The 14,510-nt window shown below is 37.0% G+C and overlaps 1 protein-coding gene across 1 annotated transcript; it reads left to right on the plus strand.

The window, feature by feature from the left end:
* Positions 1-7,975: 7,975 nt before the first annotated feature.
* On the plus strand, positions 7,976-9,728 carry LOC140948478 (adenosine receptor A3-like). Its single transcript, XM_073397721.1, has one exon. The coding sequence runs from the start codon at positions 8,306-8,308 to the stop codon at positions 9,152-9,154; it is 849 nt and encodes a 282-aa protein (XP_073253822.1). The 5' UTR covers positions 7,976-8,305; the 3' UTR covers positions 9,155-9,728.
* Positions 9,729-14,510: the final 4,782 nt, after the last annotated feature.

The raw sequence follows: 14,510 nt of genomic DNA on the forward strand, positions 1-14,510 counted from the left end.
TTTTTTTTTTTGCTTCTTTGCTTTTTTGGTGCGAGAGGGAAAAAAAATAACGCCTGATACATTCATTTAACAAGCCATCAACCGCCTCCTAATTTACATAATCTAACGTCCGCTTGACCTGTCATGTTATTAGCCAATCAGCGGTTACCAGACGGGAATCTAATTTTGGTGGGAATAATGTCTCTTTCGCCGAAATCAATTGTAGGGAAGAAAAAAAATTTAAGTACGTGCAGATGGCGCTTCCTAAAAAAAAACTTAAATGTTTTAATTTTTGTGATGAAACACTGCTGGCTGGAGTTGCCTTACCTTTATTTAACCGCTACAAATAATAAAGAATTTACAAGCTCGTTGACTTCGTTCTGTAGCGAAAGCAGTGAAAAAAAAAAATTAGGCTGGAGCATCATATTTCACAAACTGAAAAGAGCTGTGAAAGCGAAGATCGCCCAGACTAATTCTCAGGTTTCTGAAGGAGGAATTACAGTCAAACCAGGTCAAGATTTCATTCATGAATTGATTATTTTAAAAGTGAACCCGTTTGTCGCTTCTGTAACTTGTAACCGGTATCAAATTGCATTCAAATGAACGGCGAATTTTTGACAGCAATTTTTAGTAAACGATGAAATGGAAAATACTTCAATATATGAAATTTCTATTTAGACATTCTTCAAATTCAAGAAAACTGAGTTGGCAGAAATTCACAACGAATTCGCGTGTGTATTAACTGCTTATTACGCAAGCAAAATGCAGACTGAAATAAACAACAACTTACGGATGGCGGCGTTTTGGCCAATCGGAACAGCGCTATCATTCGTATTGTTTCCTATCCAATAAGGAATAAGTCTAGATTCTGGCTTTTTTGCATGTGATCTGTGAAAGAAATGTATCATGCCCTCCTCCCGAAAACAGATTATAGAGATAGAGGGAGAGGGCATGATCGCAGGCTAGACACATATGACCGAATGATTTGTCAAGTAACTACCCACTGTGTCTTTGTTTTAAAACCCTAGCTAGTAAGGTTTTTTTTTTTTATAGGCAATAAGTTTTTTTTTCTGAACCCTCAGCCCTAAGACTCGTCGTAAGTCGTATTTAATTAAAATTTGTGCGTTTTTTATAGTTTTTACTTGAGTTCAGCAAACAAGTTGGATCGGTGTCCGACCTAATAGTCTGCTTTTCCTATAAACTATCACTAAACTCTTTCTGTTTGACTGTTTATTTGCGATCCTTTGCAAACCAACTGCCTTTTCTAATTTAATATTGCGTCAGTAGTTCAAATAACTTTCTTCCATTTGACTGACGAACTCTCAACACCTACAAAGCTCCACCTTTCGCGTTTCTGTTAAAGGTCAAATGAACCAAAATTTATCAATAATTGTTCCATTTATCAATAGAAGGCAGACGAAAGGGGTACTGTTGAAGTGACAAATGCAATAATTGACCACAAATGAAGTAAAAATTGGCCACAAATGTAATAGAAACCTAAAATGCTATCAAAACCGTATATTTCTCGAAAGAGTACCGCTTTAAATTAAAGTCGGACACAAATAAGTTCCGCGGCACCCTTTCGAAAAACACAATTCTATTGCCGTGATTTAATCCAAAGAGCGCGGCCCTCAAATATCTTTCGCAACTTAAAGTCGAAAAACAATAAGCGACGTGGCGCTCTTTCAAGTAAACAGAATTTACTAGCGACACTCTTCTTGCGCTCGTTCTCTCGCTCTCTGGACGAGAAACATTTTTTTATTTGGCCTGACCGTATCAGCAAATCGGGACTAGTGTGTGAGAATTTGCATCATATATTGGGAGTGTCACGTGGACAAACTAAAAGCAAGGGGTAACTCCTCGTCTGCCTTCCCCCGCGCATGTGTGGGAGAACTGCCTTGCGGTTCTCAGCAAGCAGCTCCCAAAATTGGCTCAATGACCAAAATTGTGTTTCCTCAAGTTCAAGACGGATACAAACTGAAAAATATGAAATCTGCGGCGTTCCCATACCTGTAGAAGACAGAACGTGCTTGGTTTTCAAACAAGACCAAGTCGAAGATGAACAACACTTCTTGATGTTTTGCAATGGGTATAATGTATTGCGACAGGAGTTAATTAATTTTATTTCAAGTAAGGATGTTGCTTTTGTGAATCTTACTGCCCATGACAGAATAAAATATTAATTAACAGCAGACAATAATACTTGTAAAATAATAGTCAAATATATTAATCTTACTTTCAAAAAGAGGAAAGAACTATTGAAAATGTAACTTTATAGAAAATCTCTGATGATCTTATGGTGCGTACATCATTAGTTAAACGTTATTGTTACTTAAATGTAAAAGACCCTTAATTGTAAACAGACCGATACCTCCATATGTAGAGTAACGCACTCCATATTATGGAGGGTGAGACACAAAAAAGATACTGTTAATGTTACTGTTACTCCAGCGAGTCCCACATAAAGTAAATACCATCATCAGTAGACAAAACGACTTCTTCCAGATCGATGTCTGTTAAATAGTACATGAAAGTCGTATTTTTCTAGTTACAAGAAAGTAGAGAAATCTGACTTGATGAGAGCGGGCTGATAGGCCACTAGCTCCCGCTTTAGATTTATCTGCAAGACGCTGTTGAGAGTGAAAGAGTTTATAAAAGATCATAAAACACCGTAATTATCTTTGTTTTCATAATAAGTTTCGTGCTAGATGAATATTGTGGAATGTATATATAGCAAATTTGGGAGCCATGATGTAAAGGAAGAAAGCTATTTAACAAATGGAAGACTTTTCAAGTTTTTGCGTGCAGTTGTAATGTTAAATTTAATATCAATTCGGCTTCGAAAATTAGAGCGTAACTTGGAACTTCTGAATCCTTCTTAATTAACGCCACTGATGACCGCGCTGATTTCATAGCTCAACATGTAACACAACCAGCAATAACCTTAACCTTCTAATGCGTGAAGATTTTCAGAGATTCTAAGGAAATGTTTTGCCTGATCTGAATTTGTCTGCAAGAAAAAATGGTCGAGGGTACACGGTCCCTATTAAAGAACCGAGACAGATTACATACAACAAAAAAAACAATACACCCAAAATATCAAGCTTCCATGAGAACTCTATAATAACAGATGTATGCAGGCTGGCCACATGTCTTCAGTTCGCTTGTTAACACCTATAGTCCTAATTATAATATATAGATTTAGCCAGCGCTAATAGCGAAGCTAGTTATAGACTCTCGTTAATATACTTGTAAATAATTTACTCAAACAAAGAAAATATTTTTTTTATTTTACTTAATAGTAGGTAATTTACACAACATATGTTACAGTTACAAATTTTAAAACTAGAAGAAAGTATATAACAATATTACAGATTGGACCATAATGATTACTTAAAAACGGAAAAGAATTAAACACAGCAGTTCACACAATAGCATTAGACCTGTTGATTAACAGATTATGATTCTGGTAAAGTTGAATTCTTTCTAACTAATTGAAGGAAGAGGTTTTTCGAAATCATACCTCCAACTGATTCTAGCCTTAAATTCATCCAAAGACAAATCTTTAGGTGCTAATTTATTTATGTACAAGTAATATTTAGCAAGCAGAAGAGTAAAATCGAGCTTTTTGACAATTTCCAATCATTTCTTTCTTTTAAAAAGCTAAAAGTACTAGTTTCTTTTGACAAAATTTCTTAAACCCCGAACTTTGAGTAACAAGATGAAGTGTTAACCTTGCACAGTTACTTTCAGATCAGGGCATGGGGAAAAAACACTAAAAGAGAATCTGTTAATTAACTGGCCGATAATCAGGAGAATAGCTACCACCAAGAGGATATAAGTACAACTCAGTGCCGGATACAGACCTACAGACCTTGAGATGTGTGGGGGGGGGGGGGGCGGTAGTCATCCAGAGGGGGGGCCCAGTCTCCAAAAAAATTTTTTTTCGCCCTTCGGGCCTCAGTTTGGTCTAAAAATAAGACGGGGGAAGGCAGGTGCCCCTGGGCCCCTCCCCTGGATCAGCCACTGCAACGTCAGACAACCAAATTTCAATGATTTTTCAAGGACAAATTACAGTTTTTAAGGACTAAGATTTTAAAAAAATAAATCGGCATTCTGTAACCCCCTTTGATCACTCTTTTGGCTAAAACCCTAGCCTTTACAATTAATTTTTACCTCCATACTTTTTTCCGCAACAAGACTGACTGGGTATGACTTGCAATTGCTTCTGAGGTGCAGAAATCGTTCATGCGCAAAAATGTGTTTACATTACCCGTGAGTTTTACAGGTTCTTATACACCGAGGATGAGCCAAATTCTCCTCGACAAAATAATCCGAGTAATTTTACAGAAAAAGGAAGGTGTCTACAAGGTGGTGAATTTCAAGGACTTTTCAAGAACTAATAAAGACATAAAGTATTTTTTAAGGACATAAACCGAATTCAAGGACTCAGACTTTTCAAGACGACTAGTAAAATTCAAGACCTTTTCAAGATTGAACGGACCTTGTATAACAGAAACAGAAAGCAACGCTAAACGGCGACAGCAACGAAAGCGACAAAAAAATAGTAAATAGGTCTAATAGAGAGGAGAAGTGTGACGTCACGTTGCCATGGTAGCAAAAATTCTGGATGACAACAATGAAGAGCTTAAGCAAGGACGACGGCGAAAACAACGAGAACGGCAAAAAAGCGATAGGTTTAGCAAAAACTTTGCACGTGCATCACGTTTTTTTCTAGCTACATTTCTTAGCCGTCGTTACGCGACTGCGACATGGAACTTCCTAATTTCACGCGCCCGCGCTATGGAGTTGGTCAACACAGCACAAATACGGTCCTTTCGGATTCAACCCCAGAGAATTTTGTCAACATTTAACATAGTAAATGAAACTGAATAAGTTCGATGAAATTTGAAACAGCGCGAATTTACTTAATTAAGTGACGTCGGGTTTGTTGTCTGATCCAAAAATTTTGCTACTATGGAAACGTGTCGTAAGAGTTCTCCTTTCTATTAGCAAAAAACAAACCAACAACCTTGCAAGTGCGCAGCACCCTTTTTGTACATTTCTTTGACGTTGTTTTGCACGACTACAAGTTAAACTTCCTAGCTCATTTTATGTTGGAAAATATCGTATGTGCTCACCAGTGTTTTGTCATGTTCTTGTTCACTTTTTTTTCTACACTGTCGCTCACTGTTTCACCTTGTTGGCCGCCTTTTCTCATTTTCTCACCGCCATTTCCATGTTTTTCCTCCAACGAAATTTGTCTCTGTTTTTTGTCTAACGCTTTAGCTCTGTTGTCGATGTCATTAAAGACTTTAAAATTTAGTCGGACTTGACTTTGTTGTTGGTTTTTCTCTCTTCTAAGTCCGGATGGACTTTCTCTCTCTAAAAAGTCGCGGTGGACTTAAGGTTTCCCGCAGAAAAACCCTGTGTTGCATTTGCCATACCTGTTGATTGAGTTATTTTACATTGGTATGCCTGTGATGCGGAAGGGCGTGCGTACGCTCACGTGATTATTTATGCACAGAGAACCAAAATTCTTACCCATGGTGCACCGCTGCGCGCGCGCAAGCTTCGCCAAAAATGTTTGTGGTGAACCAAGACGTCAAAAACGCCAAAATAGCCCTTTGTCACGCGGCTGCCATTTTGTCTCAGGAGATTTAAAAAACTTTGTTTATGCACAGCTAACCTTTTAGAATCTTAACCTTCTACTGGGGCCTGAAGATGTTCAGAGATTTCAAGGTAATTTTTTGCCTGATCTGAATTTGTCTGCAAGAAAATATTAAAACTTTATAGCGACAATCCGCTGAGCAAAAGTTACGGAATCACAGCTTTCAACCTTAAACATTGGTTCAATGAACATAATTTAATATCTATTGCGAGCGTAAAGTCACGGCATTGCTCAAGCACTTTACAACGGCAAAAGATATTTAAGTCTCCAGCCTCGCCGACGCCTATTTCCCTTTCGTAAACGATCGTTGCCATTTATAACACGCGATACCACCATGTTGGTAACCAAGCCTTTAGTCATGATGTAATATGCTCCCTGGATTAACTTACAACAAGAACACTCTTGATAGGGCAAGTCTCGCTTGCTTGGAGATTAGATAACAGATAAGGAGGCGATTAATTCTACACGAAGCAGGATTTCTTCGCTAAAAGGTTTCACTTCCCGCTTTAGCGACAGTCGAGTATTCTTCAGAATATTTAATAAATTCAGAATATTTTATGAATATTTTCTTCAGAATATACGCGTGTACAAATACAAATCATTGCTAGAAAGTAAAACGTAATGAACATGGCGCGTCATTTCAATCATCGCCAAAAATAAACCGCATGCTCATCACAAGACTCATTTTCATACAATGAAAGTTTAAAAACGCCCGACCAGTTATAGCTTCTCCATGGAAGTTTTCCGTGAAGCATTCACTTGTTCCAAAGTAATCAACGCTTTCAAGCAATAGAATTCGTGGACCGACCCGTTCACGGAAAGTTCGACATCCCTGCATCAATTTTTCCTAAACTTTCTTCACAAAATAGAGCATGGCGTTGTGACAGCTGGTAGCAATTTCCATCCTCAGTTTCCACGATCTCCACTAGTAACGCGTGGGACCATGATTCTCCTTTTGGCGCGCACACAAGCGAAACTAACTACCTACTTTTCTGATCTAAGTTTTAAAAGCTTAGCTAGTAATTTTTTTTTTCCTGGGAACAGGCTCCTTATCTCAACTCAAAAGACTCCTCGTTTGTCACAGTTACTAAAACAAAAGGGCATTATCAATCATTTGCCCCTGTCCGTCTTATGACGAGGCACTTAATGAAGCTGGTATTCCGACCATTATTTCATATTGCGAGGACAAATGTGACAAGGTTTTTAACGCTGCCCTCTGCAACAAGGACAACAAACTTAACAAGTTATTAACTGAAGCCAATAAGGCTCCATATTTACTAAGAAATCACCAATACTTTGAACTTCCAAAGCGGAAAACGGACCGTTTTAAGAACACTTTTATTTTGTCATCGTGCCTAATTAAAGTACAATTAAATGATTCGGTTTGAATGCTTTTATATATTATATGCATGAATTTTTAATATTTTAATATTGATGTAAGGTAAATTATTTTATTTTAAGCTTAGTTTTATTTGTAAATACGCAATTTAGCCTCTGGCTGCCCATGTTTTTTTTTTTTGAAAAATCTATCTATCCATTTGGCTATCTATCTATCTAAAAAAAAATGGGCGTTTGTTTCGCTTGAGTCCAGCAAACATGTAGGATTGGTCTCAGACCTAATAGTCCGCGTTTCCTCTAAACGATCGTTTAACTCTTTTCTGTTTGACTTTGTGTTTACGATTCACCGCAAACCAGCTGCCATTTCTTCTTTGATATCGCACCAATAGTTTCGAATAACTTATATCCATTTGACTGACGAACTTTATCCTAATACAATCCAAGAATAATACAAGAATATTTTCAGCCCAAAATCGGCAGAAAAAAATAAGAATATTCAGCCTATGTCTTTTAAACTGAAGCTATATAACACGACTTACATCTTATTAGCTGCTTTAATTATTAAGGAACAGATGATTTATTAAGTAACTAGGGTGCTGTATCTTTAGGCCGCCTCACACTCTTTAAGTCACCCGTGAACATGAAATTTATCAAAAAATGTGTTCATGGGTCCAGCAAATACTGTTGGATTGGTTTGCGACGTAAAAATTCCGTTTTCCTCTCAAGTCACCTCTCAGCTCGTTCTGTCTGACTGTATGTTTGCGATTCATGATTGAAAACCAGCTGCCTTTTGCTTATTTAATATTGCATCAGTAGTTTCATATAACTTCCTTCCTTTTTAACTGACGAACTTCAACATTTATACGACCTATTGAGTTTCGCTTGAAAGAAAATTAATACTAATTACTGTGTGATGATGACGTTACATTTAAAGTTTTAATTCTGGGTTCAGACATGCAAAGTTTCAATTTCAAGCAAGGTGAGAGTTTGGATATTGTGAGCACGACTTAGGGACTTTTTTTCTAACTCCACAGTATTCAGTTAAAAACCAATTGCCATCGGAAGAGGAAGTCTGGAGAATATTCAGTAAGTCTCGCAAAGAGTAATTTCCAGCGTCAGTCTCGTGCAAAAAAGAAAAAAATTGCAGAGTTCCTCAAAAGTACGGCTGCTGAAACTTAAGACTGTATATAACGCTCCATTCAATGGTGGAAGCAGAAGGTCAGTCTCATTCTAAAACGGATGAAACCTAGAAAGCAATGAAATTCTTTGCATATTATAGAAACTGAACACTGATTAGGGTTGTGTAAAAAAAAAAAGATGGCAAGTGCTGAAGGCTTGAATTTGACACTTGTTTTCTTCAACGCTTTCTTGTCCTTCACCGCCATTGTATTAAACATCATAACAATGCAAGCGCTCAGAAAAACCTCGTCGTTGCCTAAGACTTTAAAAACATTGCTACTAAGCCTGGCTGTGTCTGATCTGGGTGTAGGCTTACTTGTCCAACCACTGTATGTTGCAATTCTTGTGATGGAAAAAAAAAGTACTGCTTATTCTACAGTAACGTCAGCGCGTAAAATCCAGGGAAGAGCATTGGTCTTTGCTTCGCATTTTGGTGTTTTTGCATTAGCTGTGGACAGATTCTTGGCCATTCAGCTTCATCTCAGATATCAAGAGCTTGTGACTCACAAACGTGTTGTTGCTGTTGTGATCTCACTCTGGGTGTTTAGTGCATCAATTTCCTTCCTAAGTCTTTCTATTATGCGAGCGGTCATTGTAGTTGTTTGTGTCATAACTACAGGATTGCTTTATTGCAAGATATACACAGCCGTGAGACACCACACAAAGCAGATTCACCGTGACGCTCTGCAAGTACAACAGGCGACACAGAATGAAGATATGGCAAATGCCGCAAGGCTGAAAAAATCTTCACTGGCTACATTCTACGTTTATTTCGTGTACTTAGTTTGCTATTTGCCAATGTATTGTGTTGTTTTTGCCAAGACCAATGGTAAAACTCCCTTGTTATCTCATTTATCTTTTTTCACAAGGACTCTTGTGTTTCTCAATTCATCCCTCAATCCCTTGATCTACTGCTGGAAGATGAGACACATTCGACAAACTGTTATGGATATACTTCGAAATATTTTCGCGATTTGTCCCCACTAAAGAAAGGACCTAACTGAGAATAACTTAATCGGCCTTTTTCTCTCTGAGTGGTGAAAAAATTAGCTTTCCAGCAATACTATTGGAAAAATGACACTAAATATAAACGGGAACTAAAACCTTCTTGTACTCTCTGTTTGAAGGCCAAGGGATAAATATATGATCGAATGAGTATAAGTTCATGAGATTTCAGTTTGCTTTGGAATAATATAATTAACAAATAACGGGAAACTCTGAAAGTATTATTTATCAAACTCAGAAAGAGGGCAAAAAGAGGGCCGAATTTCCAAATTTTCAAGGGCAAGAAGTTCTGTGTACAGTAAAGTGTCTTAAAAAGTTTACTAGACTTTGTTAACCATAGTGCATCCAATAAAGAAAACTAACTAAAGAGGAGAGAAATCAAAACTATGTCAATAAATCTTCCATGCTGAATGTACCAAGAGTGGCGAAAAGATTTACCGATATAACAACAACAACAACACGTAATAATAATTATTATTATAATAAAAATAATAAGAATAATACTAATAATTATAAGAATAATAATGATAAGAAGAACAACACAGCCTATTTGTTGAGAGAGAAGAAAAGTAGTCGTTTAAAATGTTGAGAATATATATCACAATACTTGTAATTGATTCATATCAATAAAGTTCACGTGAAAAAGTTAAAATGTTTTGAAGAATGGTAAAAATATACCATTTAATCAGGGTTTTTTTTTTAATTTGCCGGGTCAAGAAATTACTAATAAGATCACTACATTTGAAAGTCTCAGACTGGGGGAGAAAGAGCTCTCCTCACAGCGCAACCGATTGGAACAAATGATCGATAGGTAAATGACATCATAATACTAAACTACCATATTACGGAACCAGAAAGCAGTCATAATATGGCTGCAATATCAAGCAAAGAGCTTCTTGCTCTGAGATTAAAAACTTAGAACCGTAATGTTGGAAAAACAATTAAGTATAAGGCCCAGGGTTGAACCTAAGAACACAGTTTCCTCATGTCCCAGTTCAACGTCTTGAAAGCGACTCTCGGTACTGGCGTTTACAATAAAGTTGAAACTTTGTACGAGACCGTACTTAATGTTCCCATAGGCATTTAGAACGAGCGAGTCCAAAAAAATAATTATTGTAACCAATGATGTATAACAGAACAACACTAACAACGTGAAAATGAAAAAAGAAAAATTACAAAATCGTATATTTCCACTATTCTTAAACTAACATGTGTTTTCTCCGATACATTAATTCTCCTGTTCGGTAGTTACGAGCGCTCTTTCATAATCATGAAAGTTCGCCTTCAATTTCTGTTTCAAGGGAGGGGAGGGGAGGGAAGAAAAGTATGCTCTTGTCATCTAGCAACTTTTAACCGCAGAGAAAAACACAATACATGCACACTTCATACACGCTGGTTTTTTTTTTTTTTGGCCTACAATGTAACTTCTGGGTCCACCAGTAAATGTGCCAGCCAATAAAGACAATGAAGTCTAATGTTTTTACTACCTACATTTATCATTTGTGTGGAAGGGGGGTGAGGCTAATTATTGTTACATCAGTTTTATCCAAAAAACCATTTTACCACTTCCTTACGTATACCTGTATAAGAAGACATTTTACAAGGAAATGAGCGAGTTTTTTTGTTTATTTGGTACGCATTAAATTGCTCGCAATGATATTGTTTTCGATACATGTTCAATAAAATGAAGTTGAGAAATAGTTGATTGTCGTTCAAGGTATATATTGCTTTTTGCAGCATGATTACTCATCGAATTGCCACGTCGTGTTGGCCGGTGACATAACGTTCAGGCTATATTTTAAACATTCTGATCATTGCTACTGATTAAACTTTGACTCACAAGACAATCCAAGACAGCATGATTTGTTTAAGTAACTACCTACTGTGTCTTTGTTTAACACCTTAGCAAGTAAGTTTTTTTTCTACATGTAATGGGTAATAAGTTTCTTATCTCAACTCCTCCCTGTGACTCGTCATGGATCGTTGTTTATTATCAAAAGGTCTGCCCCATATTTTCTGTTTGGGTCCAGTAAATACATTGGATTGGTCTTCGACGTGATAGTCGGTTTTTCCTATAAACCATCGTTAAACTCTTTCTTTGTGTATGACTTTGTATTAGCGATTGATTGAAACCAGCTGCTGTTAATAGAGCGATTTTCGTATGATCTTGAAACGAAAACGCGCCAACAAAACAGAAACAAAAAACGAACGGAAATAGGGCGATTTGATTGGTTTATCGAACGGATACAAACCCGCTTGGCTTTTGGTTGGTTAAGCGAACGCTCGGGTGAAAAAACTTCTCGCCCGAGAACTTTCTAGAAATCAATCGATACTTCGGTTTGACGTCATACTTCAACACGATTGGCTAAACGAACAATGCCTTCTCTATATTAGGGTTTTCTTTGGCGGGAAAACGAAGAGGTCATGTTTCGATCCTTTCATCTTTCCTTTTTGACCGACGAACTTCAACACTTAGTCCGACCTATCGTGGTTTCGGTTTAAATGAAAATATATGAAAATTCTGAATTACGGGCTCTAGCAGGAGGCCTGGGCTCTAGTAAGATATAGTTTTAATTATTTCGGATGCTATGAGTACAACTTTATGTTTTCAATGGGGGAGAAAATATCGTCTTGTTTATTAAATGCGTATTAAATTGCGAGCAATGATGAACTTTCTTTATATTAAACTAAAAAAACTAGGGATAATATGATTCACGTTTTGATAGCTGCCTCGGATGAATTTAATAATACTTTTTTAATAAAATGAAATTGAAACATACTTTCCGAGTTGATTGTAGCTTAAAACATATATTGCTTTTTTGGAACATGATTACTAATTGAATTGCCACCTGGTGTTGGCTGGTTTCATTAAGATGAGACTACAATGAATGCTTTAAACGTTCTGATCGTTTGCAAATGATCAAGTCTGACACATATAACCTGAGATCAGGCGTTATTATTATTATTATTTTTTGCTTCTTTGCTTCTTTAGCGCGAGAGGGAAAAAAATAACGCCTGATAAATTCATTTAACAAGCCATCAACCGCCCCCTAATTTACATAATCTAACGTCCGCTTGACCTGTCATGTTATTAGCCAATCAGCTGTTACCAGACGGGAATCAAATTTTTGTAGGAATAATGTCTCTTTCGCCGAAATCAATTGTAGGGAAGAAAAAAATTTTAAGTACGTGCAGATGGCGCTTCCTAAAAAAAAAATTAAATGTTTTTTTTTGTGATGAAACACTGCTGGCTGGAGCTGCCTTACCTTTATTTAACCGCTACAAATAATAAAGAATTTACAAGCTCGTTGACTTCGTTCTGTGGCGAAAGCAGTGAAAAAAAATCAGGCTGGAGCATCATATTTCACAAACTGAAAAGAGCTGTGAAAGCGAAGATCGCTCAGACTAATTCTCAGGTTTCTTAAGGAGGAATTACAGTCAAACCAGCTCAAGATTTCATTCATGAATTGATTATTTTAAAAGTGAACCCGTTTGTCGCTTCTGTAACTTGTAACCGGTATCAAATTGCATTCACATGATCGGCGAATTTTTGACAGCAATTTTTAGTAAACGATGAAATGGAAAATACTTTAATTTATGAAATTTCTATTTAGACATTCTTCAAATTCAAGAAAACTGAGTTGGCAGAAATTTCATAACGAACTCGCGTGTGTATTAACTGCTCATTAGGCAAGCAAAATGCAGACTGAAATAAACAACAACTAACGGATGGCGGCGTTTTGGCCAATCGGAACAGCGCTACCATCCGTATTGTTTCCTATCCAATAAGGAATAAGTCTAGATTCTAGCTTTTTTGCATGTGAACTGTGAAAGAAATGTATCATGCCCTCCTCCCGAAAACAGATTACAGAGATAAAGGGGGAGGGCATGATCGCATTGGTGTCCGACCTAATAGTCTGCTTTTCCTATAAACTATCACTAAACTCTTTCTGTTTGACTGTTTATTTGCAATCCTTTGCAAACCAACTGCCTTTTCTAATTTAATATTGCGTCAGTAGTTCAAATAACTTTCTTCCATTTGACTGACGAACTCTCAACACCTACAAAGCTCCACCTTTCGCGTTTCTGTTAAAGGTCAAATGAAACAAAATTTATCAATAATTGTTCCATTTATCAATAGAAGGCAGACGAAAGGGGTACTGTTGAAGTGACAAATGCAATAATTGACCACAAATGAAGTAAAAATTGGCCACAAATGTAATAGAAACCTAAAATGCTATCAAAACCGTATATTTCTCGAAAGAGTACCGCTTTAAATTAAAGTCGGACACAAATAAGTTCCGCGGGACCCTTTCGAAAAACAGAATTCTATTGCCGTGATTTAATCCAAAGAGCGTAGCCCTCAAATATCTTTCGCAACTTAAAGTCGAAAAACAATAAGCGCCGTGGCACTCTTTCAAGTAAAAAGAATTTACTACAATCTTCTTGAGCCCGCTCGCTCGCTCTCCGGACGAGAAACATTTTTTACTTGGCCTGACCGTATCAGCAAATCGGAACTAGTGTGCGAGAATTTGCATCATATATTGGGAGTGTCAAGTGGACAAACTAAAAGCAAGGGGTAACTCCTGATCTGCCTTCCCCGCGCATGCGTGGGAGAACTGCCTTGCGGTTCTCAGCCAGCAGCTCCCAAAATTGGCTCAATGACCAAAATTGTGTTTCTTCAAGTTCAACACGCGGATACAAACTGCAAAATATGAAATCTGCGGCGTTTCCATACCTGTAGAAGACAGAAGGTGCTTGGTTTGCAAACAAACCCAAAACGAAGATGAACAGCACTTCTTGATGTTTTGCAATGGGTACAATGTATTGCGACAGGAGTTCATTAATTTTATTTTAAGTGAGGATGTTGCTTTTGTGAATCTTGCTGCCCATGACAGAATAAAATATTGATTAACAGCAGACAACAATACTTGTAAAATAATAGCCAAATTTATTAATCTTATGTTCAAAAAGAGGAAAGAATTATTGAAAATGTAACTTGATAGAAAATATTTGATGATTTTATTGTGCGTACATCATTAGTTATATTAAACGTTATTGTTACTTAAATGTAAAAGACTTTTATTGTAAACAGACCGATACCTCCATATGTAGAGTAACCCACTCCATATGGACAGTAAGACACAAAAAAGATACTGTTAATGTTACTGTTACCCCAGTGAGTCTCACATAAAGTAAATACCATCATCAGTAGACAAAACGACTTCTTCCAGATCAATGTCTGTTAAATAGTACATGAAAGTCGTATTTTTCTAGTTACAAGAAAGTAGAGAAATCTCACTTGATCAGAGCGCGCTGATAGGCCACTCCCGCTTTA

The sequence above is a fragment of the Porites lutea genome, chromosome 9, assembly GCF_958299795.1.
Source record: "Porites lutea chromosome 9, jaPorLute2.1, whole genome shotgun sequence".
Taxonomy (NCBI): Eukaryota; Metazoa; Cnidaria; class Anthozoa; order Scleractinia; family Poritidae; genus Porites; species Porites lutea.